The 14709-nt window shown below is 34.8% G+C and overlaps 2 protein-coding genes across 3 annotated transcripts in view; both read left to right on the plus strand.

Annotated features, from left to right (window-relative positions):
- Nucleotides 1–615: 615 nt before the first annotated feature.
- On the plus strand, nucleotides 616–5885 carry LOC106752674. Of its 2 annotated transcripts, none has more exons than XM_014634409.2 (8): nucleotides 616–1289; nucleotides 2381–2518; nucleotides 2998–3093; nucleotides 3178–3252; nucleotides 3389–3487; nucleotides 4336–4473; nucleotides 4622–4945; nucleotides 5364–5885. In XM_014634409.2, exons 1-8 carry the CDS (start codon nucleotides 744–746, stop codon nucleotides 5646–5648), a joined length of 1701 nt encoding a protein of 566 aa, XP_014489895.1. In that variant the 5' UTR covers nucleotides 616–743; the 3' UTR covers nucleotides 5649–5885. The 2 variants fall into 2 exon arrangements, with proteins under 2 accessions (XP_014489895.1, XP_014489894.1); XM_014634408.2 differs by having other exon boundaries at nucleotides 2360–2518; nucleotides 5364–5883.
- Nucleotides 5886–6922: 1037 nt separating this feature from the next.
- LOC106752761 (protein PLASTID TRANSCRIPTIONALLY ACTIVE 10) overlaps nucleotides 6923–14709 on the plus strand; it is a 13259-nt gene continuing 5472 nt past the window's right edge. Inside the window, exons 1-8 of the mRNA XM_014634518.2 lie at nucleotides 6923–7724; nucleotides 8456–8515; nucleotides 8610–8639; nucleotides 8991–9064; nucleotides 10697–10778; nucleotides 11590–11663; nucleotides 11781–11847; nucleotides 12411–12503. Coding sequence (XP_014490004.1) covers nucleotides 6972–7724; nucleotides 8456–8515; nucleotides 8610–8639; nucleotides 8991–9064; nucleotides 10697–10778; nucleotides 11590–11663; nucleotides 11781–11847; nucleotides 12411–12503 — 1233 coding nt within the window. The 5' untranslated portion in view covers nucleotides 6923–6971. The remainder of the gene's footprint in view (nucleotides 7725–8455; nucleotides 8516–8609; nucleotides 8640–8990; nucleotides 9065–10696; nucleotides 10779–11589; nucleotides 11664–11780; nucleotides 11848–12410; nucleotides 12504–14709) is intronic.

A 14709-nucleotide genomic window follows, 5' to 3' on the forward strand; every position in this document is an offset into this window, starting at 1 on the left:
GAGATTAAATTTATAAAACTTAAAAATTATTTAGTATTTTTCTCAAACAGTTTTGTTATAAAGTAATTTAATAAACTTTTAAATATATATAAATGTCAATATTTATAAACATTTAACTTATTTACGATTTAGCGCGTACAACTATTGAGATTATGGGACCAAATTTAACCGTTAAAGTAATAAAATCTAATGTTATAGAAATGAATTCATTGGAGTAAGCATTCAAAGTTACTTTTAAAACAAATAAATATTCAGTATTTATATATATATATATATATATATATATATATATATATATATATATATATATATATATTTTCTATATTACTTTTTGTTTTCTAGTGACAGTATATTATCAGGATTCATAAACAATAATTGGATAGTTTCAAGTCTTAAAATATTCTCTAAATGATCATTGGTTGTTTTAGTAGTCATATACAGTATACTTTACAATATCCTCTAACATTTACTTTAAAATTTATCAACAATTACATTTAGATTGATTAAAATATTTTTCAATTAAAATGAATGCATTTATTAAATTAATTTATTATTATTTTTACCTAAAATATGAATATGTTTATTATTATATAGTATGGTACTATGCGAATACCAATAATGCCTCAGTACCAAATATAATTGACAATTTACGATATTCAAATCTCTCTGGCTGTTCTGGTCTCTCCGCCAATGTTTTTCTCGGTCCTCACTACAATAAGGTCACACTTCTTTACCAGCAATGAATGAAGTTTGAATTTTCACAAACCTATAATTCTGCATTTCAATTTACCCTCTCTCCGATGGCCACCGCGGCATTCAAATCCACCACCAAGAGAACTTCCGTGGGAGCCTCCTCTGCCGACGACTCCGCCTCCTCCTCCTCCCTCCACCACCGCCGCTCCCGGAGCCTCAGCCGCCCCGCCCGTCACACATTCCCCTCTCGTGACGACGACGGCGCCGATCGCCGCACTCCGAAAGGTCGCTTCGTCAACACCATCCGCGGCTCCGTCTTCCCAGAGATCAGCCTCGACGATCTCGCCATCGAGTTCTTCGAGTCCGCGAATCGCGGCCGCTTCGGCGGTTCTAGAACCTCCGAGTCAGAGGCCAGTCCCGCCGGCGCCGGCGCGTCGCAGCGGCGAGGGAGGTCGGTATCAAGGAAGAGTTCCGGAACCGGAGATGATAGACGGAGCAGTGTTGGCGGTGGCGGTGGGGTAAGACCTGTAGCCGATGCGAATTCGAGAAGACGGAGATCGGTATCGGTGGTTAGGTATCAAATTAGCGATTCCGAGGTATTCCAGTGAACGTATTTGATTTGCTATAATTTTTAGGATTGGATTTAGTTTCAATGTTGGTTATAAATTCGAACTAAATAATAATCCGTTGTACGACATTTAGGTGGAGAATTTAGTGTTCTTGAGTTATTCTGTGTAGGTAATGGTTGCTCAAATTTGGATGTCTAGTTTGAATCATTTAGTGGGTTAGGTGTCAGGAGGTCAATACATTCGTAATATTTTGTTTTTCGTGCTTTTAAGTTATTTGGGAAGTAGAGTGAAGACTGAAGAGGAGAATGAAGTGAAAGGACTGAAAAATTAGTGACGATTTTCCACTACATTTATAATGCCTTGGACTCACCTCATTCCTAGGCGTATTTTCCCCTCTTATTTGCTTCTCAAACTAGGCGCTGCTAATTGCATATTTGTTTCTGCTGGTGAAATCTATCCTATCTAATTCGTTTTATAATGTCATTTAAGCTTTGTTGAAAGAGTGAACGATCTTTTTAATAGCTGAAAAAATGGATCTAGTTTCCTTTTACAGTGAAAAAGACAATTTACTTTGAATGCGATTGGTGGACCATATGAATGATTATGATTGGTCCTTGTATGATAAAATATCGTACTGTTGCTTTCCATGCTTGAGAGAATTCACTTTTGCTTTTCGAGAGATTGATATTGTTTCATAAAAAAAAAGAGCTTGATTTTTTTTTTTTTTATGTAATGGCCACCGTTTTCTTTTAACACAAACTATTTGGCTAAGTCCGCATCTAATCTGTTTGATTGGTCAGAGCCTATGTTTTTAGTGTGTTACTTAGTATTTTATTTGATATTATTGTTCTTTTACTTCTTTTTTTCATTTAAGTTTGATGCTTAAATTATTCATAACTAAGATCTAGCTCAAGTTGTGCCGAGTTTCTTTTGAGAATACTTGATTTTGGAACTAAATACCAACCAGCCTATTTTGCTTGTACTCTAAAATTACCACCCACTCCTCAATTGGGTGATTGGCGACATTTGTTATGGTTCTCATTAACTTCTCCATTAAAAAATAATTTATTTATGCATGTACATATATTGCATGATAGAGTGACCTGGACCAATCTCAGAATTCTAGAAGTCGTTCCAATCTGAAAAATGCTGATGTCGGGAACAAGCTAATGCACGAGCCAGTTGCTTCAGATCAAAGACCAGTGCTCAGAAAGTCCCTTAGTCAGAGGGATTTGAGGGTGTACGATGGCTACTCTGTAAGTGTGATCATATTCAGGATTATACTTGTTTATATCTTGCTGTGGAAGTTTGTAGCAGTAATTCTTCCTATGAAAGCATCCATAAATTAAAACACTCACATGCCATGTTTAGGAGAGTGAAATGGTAACCTTTTCTTCTATTGTTTGGATGTCAAAAATAAAGATAGAGGGAATTGGAAGGAACTTTGAAAAGTCAAAGGCAGTATAGTTAAGAAAAGATAAAGGTTAAAAAGTAACTTACATTTCAAGGATAGTTGGTTTGAGAAAATGTTTTCTGTTATTAGTTTATATAGCAAACGTTAAAAACAAGAATAAACGTAGAGAAAACAGCGAAGGTTATTTTAACTCCCTGTATAAAGTTTTGAAAACAAAAAAAATGGCTTATGAAAGATGGTATTCGCCCTTTTCTGAAATTCGTCAGCAACATATAAGTTTGTATTTTACCCAAATTTGAGATTGTCTCTGTCTCTTTTCAGAGTCATTCTTCTGTTCTCACGGATGATGAAGCAGCAACAGCTCACTCTGATAAAAGTGGAGTTGCGAAACTACGGGCAGTTCATGCACAGAAAAAGGTTGAAGAGTTACAATGGTACAAGAGCACTGGCTCAGTTTGATGAATTTTGCTTCATATTCTTACTGTTTTAAAAAATGTTCAGGTGCCACTTACTGGCATGGATAAAGGATTGCACAAAGCAAAGCAGAAAGTATTAAGGAATATGGAACCTGAACAGGTTCGCGAAACATGTTTTACGTAAATCTTCTTGTTTGTATTGTATGGTCTCTGCCATGCTTAGCATTGTTATGATTGCGTCCTCTGCTCATTCACTGAAGAAAATTCCTACTTTTTTATGAAATTTCCGCTTCTAGGCTGTGGTAAAACCGAGGACCTCCACTTTATCCACAGCTGATCATTTGTTATCAAGCAATTCTTCTATCAGAAGTAGCTACGAAACTGAACTGGAACAGGTAATAAAAGTTCAAATACAATAAAAATTCTTTCTTTCATACTGATGACAGTCTTTTATTGAGTTGTATGAAAGTCTGGGTAAGAAGAGTCTTTGCTGACTTCAAAACATAATTATACCTTTAGCTGGAGCTCAACCATGTGTGTAGAAAATCAAATTATTGCTAATGATCTACGAGCAGGGCATATAAAGAAAAGTATTTTCCTTGCAGTTTAAACTATGCTATTGAGACTTGCACTTCTGTAATGTAAACCGAACATCTTTGCTTTGTTTCTGTTGGGGGGCCACACACTTGTGAAATACTTAATTTTCTATATCGATTTACCAAACTGAGTATCGTAGACTCTTGTTTCTTTTGTTCTTCTGACATTGTACATGGCGGAGGTCCAATAAGCAGAAACAAGCACACCAGAACATTCTGGAGAAGTAACTTATCTTTACATATCTAACGGTGAGGTGAAACGAAATTAAATAGAATAAAATGGAGTCAAGTGAAATAAAGTTATCATTATTGGAAATAAGTTGTTCCGTCCCGTACTTATGCTCTTCATTTGAAGAAGAAAAATTATCAGATGGATTCCCAATCTATCAAGTGTTATATCATTCCATCCTATTTTTAAATCATCTAAACAATGGAACCTAATATCATTTCATTTTGTTCCATTTCATTCCTTCACTTTCTATCAATCCAAACATTGTAACTTTCCATTAATGTCAACAGGAAGGCTAGGCCACTCTCATTGCATACCTTGTTGGACTGTTTTAACACTGAAATATGTTGTGTTTGCTGGTAGAAGTTATTTGACCAAGAAAATCATATTTTGCCTTTTTTTGGTTTAAAAATTACAGTCAGAGAAGCGAAAACAAGAATTATTAGCTGAAATAGTGTATGAGGAGCAGCGAGGCAGAGAACTTTCTAAGATTGTTAGTGAATTGATTCCTGCCAAGGAGGACAATCATATACAAAATCCATCGAGAATCAGGAAGGTGCTTATCACTATTGTGCTTCTAGTTCTGATAATGATGATATAATTTTAACAATATTAGACTTTCTTCGTGAAGGAAGAGATGACGAATTAGTTGTTATGATTTATTTGAACAGTGTTATTCATTTTTTTTTTATTTCTCTGTCCAGAGAAGTAATGACAGAAGCCGAGTGTCAATGCGGTTGACTGAGGAGGCTGAGAGATATATTGAGGATTTTATTTCAAATGTTGAAGATACGGATATTTCATCACTTGATGGTGAAAGGAGTGATGCAAGCTCATCCATTGGAGGACTAATAAAACCAGAAACATTTAATAGCCTTCCAGTCACTGTTCCTAGATCTCTTCCTGTTTTGATGGATGGAGTTGCATTGCCATGGTTGCAATGGGAGACAGGGAATGATGCTTCTCCTATGACAAGCCTGAATAAGGCACGTATGGCAGTCACTCCAAAAACGTCAAGTTCTACTCAGGTTATCACAGTTCTCTCAAATTATTTTCTAATAAAATGTCTGAGATTGGATAATTTGTGGAAAAAACATGACCGTATGAAAATTATATGTTGTATCTTCACATGTGACTTTCATATATTTCACCATCTCGCTTTAATTTACTGTAAGAGAATAGCTCTGGAAAATTGGTATAATTCTTTTAATCATCTTCATCGCCATTTTCTCTGGACAATTACCCACATATGTTGCAAAATCTGGAGTTACCGAATAGCAAAATTAAATTCAAGGGATCGGAAAGACATTATAAAAAATGGCCATTGATATGGGAAAACTTTAAACTGTGCCAACAATTGTTTACCACCCTTATATTCTTATGTTTATAGTTCTTATCTCCTTTTAATACGACATGGGTTGCTGAAATTTATTCATGGTGTCATAGGAAAACATCAAAGTGGAAGATCAAGGTAGCATTTCTATTAGCAGTCGTGGAAGCTGGAGCCCTGATTACCTTCAGGAGTATGTTGGAAAAGATGTATACAGTAAATTTGGAGAAGCTTATTGTCACACGGACCAGTCATTATCAGCTAAATCCAAAGGATTAAGGTATGATATGGATGATTACCTCAAAGTTAAAAGTAATGAAGATTTGTTGATTGAGAGTTGGATGCAACGGCGTAGAATTAATTCAGGCAGTCTCCTATTGTGTAGCCTAAGATTATTTTAGACATGATATGTTTTTGAAGAATGGCCATTCCTTCTTCTCACTTGGCATGAATTCTATGTACAGATAATTGCTATTTATCTAGTTATGCTTCTATATATAAGTTGTTGATGAAGGATGAGCATAATGCGTGAAATCCTTATTTTTAGATTTATTTATTTATTGCCTGAAATAGTCGATATTATCTATCTGAATGCTGTTTTTGGCAGCACCGCCACTTTATACTGCATAAGTATTTATATACCAAAGTTTGGATGAAGAATTTTAAATTAGATCCTACATGACATGAGTATTTTTGAGCTTAGGTTTTAGATTGTTAATAAACGTTTTACTTTGAACTGTTGTATTCTTTATTCCTTATTTATTATAAGCACGTTTATGGATGCTGTAAAAATAACTTTTCACAGTTAGACTATATAGAGTTCAACTTCTAAATTTGCCTGAAAGAGTTTATCTAAATACTTATAATTTAATTAGTTAGCTTAATAATTTGAAGTTATTAACTATTAACGTTGGATTACTTTCTTACTTTTAGTTTTTATTAGATTTTCAGCATTTTTTATTAAACATAATTTAATTAGAAAACACGCCCGCCTAAGCTGAAATAAAATGAGAAAAATGACCTCTTTCTATATTTTTTATATCACATGATTTTGTATGTAATAAATAATTTTATACTAATAAAAGGAATAATACATTACAATTTTTCATATTTTAATTAATTTAAAAGTGTTTTATGTACACTGCATCTATTTCTTTCTACCATCATATTTATTTATCCCCAACTATGATAATTTTCTATTCGTATTCAAGTCATACTTTTCCCATTGTTTTTCATAATTTTTATTTATTTTTTCTTAATAGTTTCTGTCTTCGTTATCCCGCATCTAGTTCAACAAAACATTAATAATTATTTACGTTGAGTTTTAGATTTGAAATACCGAAAATCAGCAAAATAAAAAAGTTTGTGAAAGAGATATATATTATTAGATGGTTGATTAAGCTTATGTGGTTAAATTAACCCCAAAAACTGGTATCTGAAAATTTTTTAAGTAAATTTGAATTCGGCTTTATATTTTTCCAAATTTAGTCCTTACTGTATAGATTTTACTTCTCACAATGCATATACAATAGAACAGGTGTTACAATTGAAAGACACCGTTTTGACCAAAAAGAAATACGAGAAAAATAAATAAGAAAAATAAATAAGAAAAATAAAACTCTAATCTTACCTTATTGAAGAAAAACATAATACAAAAACTTTATCCGCTCAATCTCTTCAAATATAAAGAAAACAAAGACAAGTGCGTCATTCCTACTTCAGTCATGCAAGTGCTGCAAACTTCTTATCTCTTCACTTTGCCTAAACCCCTAAACCCTTCCCCTCCTCTTTTCCACCACCGTCCTCCGCCAATTCTCCACCATCCTCCGCCCTTTATCCTCCGACTACGCCCCCTCTCCAGCTCCCTCCTCGTCCCAAAATCCTTCCGCACGGAAGAGTTCCCAGTGGACGATAGCTTCACCGAGAATTTCGGCCCCAACGACAAGGAGTCCGAGGATGAAGCCCGGCGCCGAAACTGGATCGAGCGCGGGTGGGCTCCGTGGGAGGAAATCCTCTCTCCGGAGGCGGATTTTGCACGCAAGAGCCTCAACGAAGGCGAGGAAGTTCCTCTAAAATCCCCCGAAGCCATCGAAGCTTTCAAAATGCTGAAGCCTAGCTACCGAAAGAAGAAGAGGGAGGAGATGGGGCTGACGGAGGAGGAGTTCGTCGCGAAGCAGTTTGAGATCAAGGGCGAGATTCCGGACCCGCTAGTGACCACGTGGTCGGGGCCTCTCGTGGTTCGCCTCGTGCCTCCGCGCGACTGGCCGCCTCGGGGGTGGCACGTTGACCGGAAGGAGCTGGCGTTTATTCGCGAGGCACATAAGATGCAGGCGAAGAGGGTTAGCCTGGAGGAGGTGGAGAATGGAGTGAGGACTGACACTGATGATGTGTGCTTGGATAGGTATAAGGTGTTTCTGAAGCAGTATAAGGAGTGGGTGGAAGCTAACAAGGATAGGTTGGAAGAGGAATCTTATAAGGTTTCAATCTCACTTCAAACTAATGCTGAACTTTTTGCTATTTGGATTGGATTGAGAAGACATTTTCTTATTTCTTTTTCTTACGAATTCAGTTTGACTCATCTAAAAGTGAGGGTGAAGGTGAAGTAAACTTTAAAAGATGAAATGTAAATAATCATTAGAAAATCACATCTAGACATTCTAATTAACTTTAGAGTTTATTTTATATATACACATGCAGAGGTTTTGTGGAATGATTGGGAGATGGTCTTACATCTCATAAGTCTGTAGTTGGGATTTCGATCTCTAGTTCCATTTATTAGAATGCATTTGTTGGGAAACATTAACTAAAATCAATACAATCCTACAAATCTAGTGATGGCCTGAAAAAGTAGAAGCAACTATTTGTCGCTTTACGTTCTCCGTGAAAAATCAATTGATTATTTGTCACCAGGAAGTTAATCCCAGCACACTATTGATAAATCTTTGTATCTCAAGAAATCAGAATGGCTCTTAGTTAGAGAATGCCCTGGTTTTACCAAAAGAAGTTTATTATATATGTATTGGATTTTAGCATAATTATCATCCACTATGAAGCTTTAAATTTCATTCCTTCACTTTGCCTTATTGTTACTAGGAAAGAATTGTGATTAAAATTAAAAATAGAAAGTGTTTTCTCAAAATAAAATCTTAAGATTTTTCTTTATTTCTTTTGAATATGGTTTATGTTAATGTGAATGTGGTTGTGACAGCAAGACCAAGATTATTACCCTGGTAGAAGGAAAAGAGGGAAGGACTACAAGGATGGCATGGTTGGCAGTTTTTTCCACTGTTCTTTCCTTTAAATGTATTTAGGGTTTATGAAAACGTGGTTCTTGTTCTTACCTTTTTTAACGTTTTATGCAGTATGAGCTTCCGTTCTATTATCCTGGTCAAGTAAGTATGCGATTTCACTTTTCTTATTAATCTTGAAGCATGTTGTTCTCATGAACGAGACTGTAGAAAGTAGAAACTTTACTTATGATCTATCCTAAGATTTCTAAATAGTGTCTTTAGAGTGTTAGTACCGTGTCTTCCCTCCTGGCTCAGTGATTGTCCTCTTTGGATAATTGTGTTTAATCCAATAGACGGATACTGATAATCCTATTGTTGTTTGCCTTGGTTTCATAGTCACGCCTACATATAATTCAAAGTTCAGACATACTTTTTTCTGTAATCTCTGTGACATAATTCATAATAAAAGTACCTAGAAGTAAATTTAATATATTGGGACATTTTTATGTGCAGATTTGTGTTGGGAAAGTGACAATGTTGCATCTCTATCAAGGGGCATTTGTTGACATTGGCGGGGTACATGATGGGTAGCTATCAATACTTTCTTTTCGTCCTTAATGTTCTTTGAATATTTTTTGTAGAGTGGTAATTTGCATTTTGTTTGGAATGCTGTTCTACTACTCTCATGATAACAAGTTACTTCCACTGTCATAATCTTTCTAATTGAGTTACTACACTTTTAGAATGTGTCAGGTTATTTAATTTATACGTAATCAGTCTCTCACGGGACAAAAGAAACTACTAGATGCATTTTCTAAAATGGTGAAAAGCAACTTCATAAGCATATTTGAAGCACTGAAATGCTTTACTGATGCGGGTAGCCAAGGATGTGACCATCTTGGGACTAGTTAAATCTAGGGTTGTCAAAGTGAGCCAATCTAGCTCACACAAGTTGGCTCACCATGGGTTTGGTTAAAAATGAGTCAATTCAATCCAATTCACTTCTTAGTGAGTCAAAAAATTTGTAACCTAGCTCGACCCATCACAAGTTGGTGGGTTATTGAAATAACTCACTTAAGGATGTTTCGTTTTTTTAATTTATTTTATATATTAATTGTAGTACAGTCAAAGTAGATTGACTCGATTCATTTTTTTTATAGTAGTGCAATCAAAGTTTTAACCTATTTCATCAAACTTTTATTATAAATACATTAGTTGAAAATTAAAGTGTCAACTTACATAACTTGACAAACAAATAAGTTAAACATTTAAACTATTCAAGCATTATTGAATAACATTCTACTATTTAAAAGATCAAATTTTCAACCTACATAATTAGAAATTGTAAAATAATTATAGGCGTAAGAGTATTGTTGGTCCATATATTTATAGAAATGATTCAATGTTTTCTCTCTATTTTTGACACATTGTGGTTATATGTTTTAGAAAAACTCAACGTGTTCCCTTTGATCTGTGTTGACTTCGTTTAGTGGATGATGAATTGGAACCTGCTAATACAATCACCCGTTCTTTTTACTTTTTTATTGTCCAATCCCAAAGGCAAAATGGGAGGAATGACGTAAACGCTGATCTAGTTGAAGGAATTACATTGAGTCTTTTTTAAAAAATATACGGACCATCTTGAGTCAAATATAAATAGAGGGAAAAGAGTAATTATAATAAAAAAATATGAAAAAAAGTGGTAAAAAATTAATAAAGGGTTAGTTGTGGGTTACAGGTCAATCCACTTGCAATTTGACTCAAACTCATTTAATATGTGGGTTAAGTAAAGTTCAGTTTGATCCACATTTGAAAAAACTAATTTTTTTTAACCCAATCTGGCTCAAAGGCATGGAGAAATGGGTTGATTCACAGGTTGAAACCCATTTTGATATCTCTAGTTAAATATTTTGATTTTGGTTCCGTTGTTTTGTTAGAGAAAAAAGAATTATATTTTAATACGAGACCTATCTGTTAGTGGACTATTCTATTTTTTTGTTAAACATTCCCATTTAGTAAATCTTTAGAATTTGTGTTCTATTTATATTGAGCTATTAATTAGTACATATTTCCTTTCCAGTAGCTGTATTTCTAGCGCTCTCATTGTTAGCATCAGTAAGTTTGATTGTAGCATGTTTATCTTGTTCAGTGTTACTATGTGATGTTTATATTTTTGTTAGTTTTCTTCTAGAAGATTCACCAACCATGTTGTGTTTTAGGTGGGTTCCTATAAGGAGGAACGATTGGTTTTGGCTTCGCCATCACATAAAAGTGGGTATGGACGTCATTGTTGAAATTATGGTGAGTGTTTCAGTCACTAGTTGAAAATTTTCAATAGGTTGTCACTAAATGTTTATATATTGGAGAAGAGTAATATTAATTCACGCAGAATACATGAATACAGCAGAATTTGCTTTTTCAAAATGAGATTCCCTCATCAAAGACTTCCTGCAAATTACTAGAAAATAATAAACCCTAGGTACTAACTTTTAATAATAATATACATTCTCTATACACATTTAATAATAAGAAACCTACTATTAACTTTCTGGCCTAAACTGTCACCACGACAGTCACAATTCAACTTATGTAACTGTTCTGTTGTCTGCCAATATATTATTATTTTACGAAACTTTTAGCTTATATTAGTACTCACCAAATTGCAGTTTGTGTCAATTCATTGGTAATATGCTAGTAAATGCTGCATTTTTTGCTCATATTGTTTTATTTATGTTTTGAAATAGAAACTTTAGCTGGACATGTAGTATGCCATGTAAAATTTCCCTCTCAACTGTACTTGCTGCCTCTTGGGAGAGGGTACTAAGTATGGATTTTCTTGTTCGCGGCCTTCCAGCTGGGATAAGACCCTCATATATCATCAGAGGCATTGACCCTAGTTTAGTATCTAGAGTTGTACACCTAGGTTTGCACCTAGGTGTCTAGGGCAGGCCCTTAATCTTCCATGTACGTTTGTATCCATAAATTGCTTGTTGACAAATTTGAATACCAGATTGATTTTAATTACTATAATGTTGGTTTCCATTTTTTCTGTGTTTAAACATAAATGAATTTCCTTTACCATCAGTTCACCAGTTCACATTTTGTTCTGCAGGCAAAGCGAGATCCTTATCGCTTCCGCTTCCCTATTGAACTTCGTTTTGTTGATCCGAATGTAGATCATCTAATGTATGATTACATATTTTTGGTATTCAATGTAACTCATTCATAGTGCATAGTTTAGTCTTTATTAATTTGATATGATTGAAACTGTAAATTTGACATTTGTTTTATTTTCAACTTCAGCTTTCACAGATTTGAATTCCCACCAATATTTTACCGTGATGAAGATACCAATGAAGATGAATTACGGGTTTGCACACCTTCCCCTGTTATACCAGAGCACGTCAATCTTGCTGCATAATAAAATTTACTCTGCACTCATGGAACTCTTCCACAATAACTTTGCTGTGCTTTCTTCCATGCTTAGTTTTTATGGGAAAGCATTCGAATGCTCCTTTTTCTCTGGATTTTTCAATGTCTAAGTTTATTTAATTCAAGATATTTTCATGAGGTTTGGTTCAGATAAAGTATCTGCTCCTACAATGCTTTATACAATCAAGCAGACTCAATGCTGATGCTTGGGTGCATGATGCTATTTACAAAATCACGTATACTATATATCACTCAATTTAATATAATATATTAAGCCAGATTTGTCAATTGGAAACATTTGTATTACATTGATACTGTTGAAAGAGTAGGTAAGAGAGGGTCAATTTTTTTACAAAGCATTAGTGCCTTTTCAATATTAAACATTTAATGAGGTTCAACTTCCTCTAAGTTCATTTTTTGAATCTGTCAAAAATGTGGTTTGTTTTTAAATAGTGTTATTATGATAGATATTCTCTTGATTTGAGATTTCACAATTTGCAGCGTGACTGTGGAAGACCTCCTGTTCCTAGAAAAGATTTGGAAGACAAGCCAGAGGAAGAACCTCTATTGTCTAATCATCCATATGTTGAAAAGGTATCTTATAAATTCATCTCTTTTAGTAGTTGCAAGGAGGAACATTTGTGGTGGGCTGATTAGGTCTTGCATTCTATGCTTCTCTCTTAAACCAAATTTTATCCCATTCAAGAATATACCAGTCAATATAATTATAGGTCAATGGTGGGTCTAGGTCATGCCAACTTTCTCTTTTGGAATTGATATGTCTATAAGCACACATGGTAGTTCCAAATCCCTTGTGACCATGACTTTGTTTTTAGTTTTTAAACTGGCTGCATCCTCATTTTTAATTTGTTGAAGGAACCTATGCAGGAAACTATTCATACCTCTGCATAAATGTGAGAAGCCAGAAGAACTTTCTGCCTTTTTCACATCGACCCATAGTTAACCTGAATGGGTGGATGTTTAGTTGAATCTTGCATGAACAACGGTCATAAATAAAAACTACAACTATCTTCTAACAGTGTAGACGTGTGCTTCAGTTACATTTTTGCTTAAAATCCCTGATTGCAAGATAAATCTGAACTCTGAAGGTTAAAAGGCACTTGCTTTGAATGATATTTGCTAAACCGGCTTGTGTACAAGGTAGGCATAAGTAATAGTAGAAAATAATATTGAAATTTATTATTTAGAATTGATTGAAAATACATTCTCATATCCTCTATTTGTTACAATCTAATTCTCCTAAAAAGGGAAATAGAGAAACTAGGAAACAAAATAAAATAAAAGATTGTATATCTACTTTCTCTAATTAGGAAGATTCTAAATAAATCTTCTCTAATTACAACACTCCCCCTCAAGTTGGTAAATGAATATCAATCATTCCCAACTTGCCTACAAGATCTTGAAATCTACCCGGAGGAAGCCCTTTTGTAAAAATATCTGCTATTTGAAGTTCTGTAGGAACATGAGTTGTAATTACAAAGCCTCTGTCAAGATTATCTTTGATGAAATGTCTGTCAATCTCAATGTGCTTGGTTCTATCATGTTGTACTGGATTATGAGCTATGCTCATGGCAGACTTATTGTCACAGTGTAGTTGTATCGGGTTCTCCACTTTGACTTTAAGATCATCCAAAATGATTTTCATCCAGAGTCCTTCACACATTCCTTGAGCAAGAGTTCGAAATTCAGCTTTTGCACTAGAACGAGAAACTCTATCTTGCTTTTTGCTTCTCCATGTTACCATACTATCTCCAAGAAACACACAATACCCAGAAGTAGATTTTCTGTCAGTAATAGAACCTGCATAGTCAGCACCAGTATATATCTTCATAGTCAATGTGTCTTCCCTTTTGAATAATAGCCCCTTTCCTGGACTTGACTTCAAGTATTGAAGAATTTTGTCAACTGCTTGCATGTATCTCTCTCTTGGATCATGCATAAATTGGCTCACAACACTAACTGCATAAGCAATGTCTGGTCTTGTGTGTGATAGATAAATTAATTTTCCTACCAGTCTCTGATATTGGGCCTTTTCTACAGAAGCACTTTCTTCATATCCNATTTTGTGATTCTGTTCTATAGGAACNGTTGAAGTTCTACATCCCAGCTTTCCTGTTTCTTTGAGGAGATCAAGTACATATTTCCTTTNGGAGATGAAAATTCCTTTCTTGGAGTAGGCAACCTCTATTCCAAGAAAATATTTGAGTTTTCCTAGGTCTTTCATTTCAAATTGAGTTGCCAATTTATCTTTTAATGCCAATTTTTCTGTTTCATCATCTCCTCCAATAATCATATCATCCACATAGACAAGTAATAGAGTGAGTTTACCTGTAGAAGAGTGCTTTATGAATAGAGTATGATCTCCTTGGCTTTGTCTGTATCCCAAGGAAACCATTGCTTTTGTAAACCTTCCAAACCATGCTCTAGGGGATTGCTTAAGACCATACAATGCTTTCTTTAGGAGGCATACCTTGTTTCTTTCATTTTTCACTTCAAAACCTGGGGGAATCTCCATGTACACTTCCTCATCTAGATTTCCATGAAGAAAGACATTCTTCACATCCAGTTGGTGTAAGTCCCATCCAGTTGGTGTAAGTCCTCATAGTCAATCCCATATGTTTGGGTATATCCTTTTGCCACCAATTTAGCTTTATATCTTTCTATTGTCTCATCTGCCTTATGTTTCACGGTGAATATCCATCTACACCCCACTGTCTTGTCTCTTGGCTTATCAACAATNTCCCAAGTTGAATTTCTTTCTAATGCATTCATCTCTTCT

Source organism: Vigna radiata, unplaced genomic scaffold, assembly GCF_000741045.1.
Source record: "Vigna radiata var. radiata cultivar VC1973A unplaced genomic scaffold, Vradiata_ver6 scaffold_43, whole genome shotgun sequence".
Classification (NCBI taxonomy): Eukaryota; Viridiplantae; Streptophyta; class Magnoliopsida; order Fabales; family Fabaceae; genus Vigna; species Vigna radiata.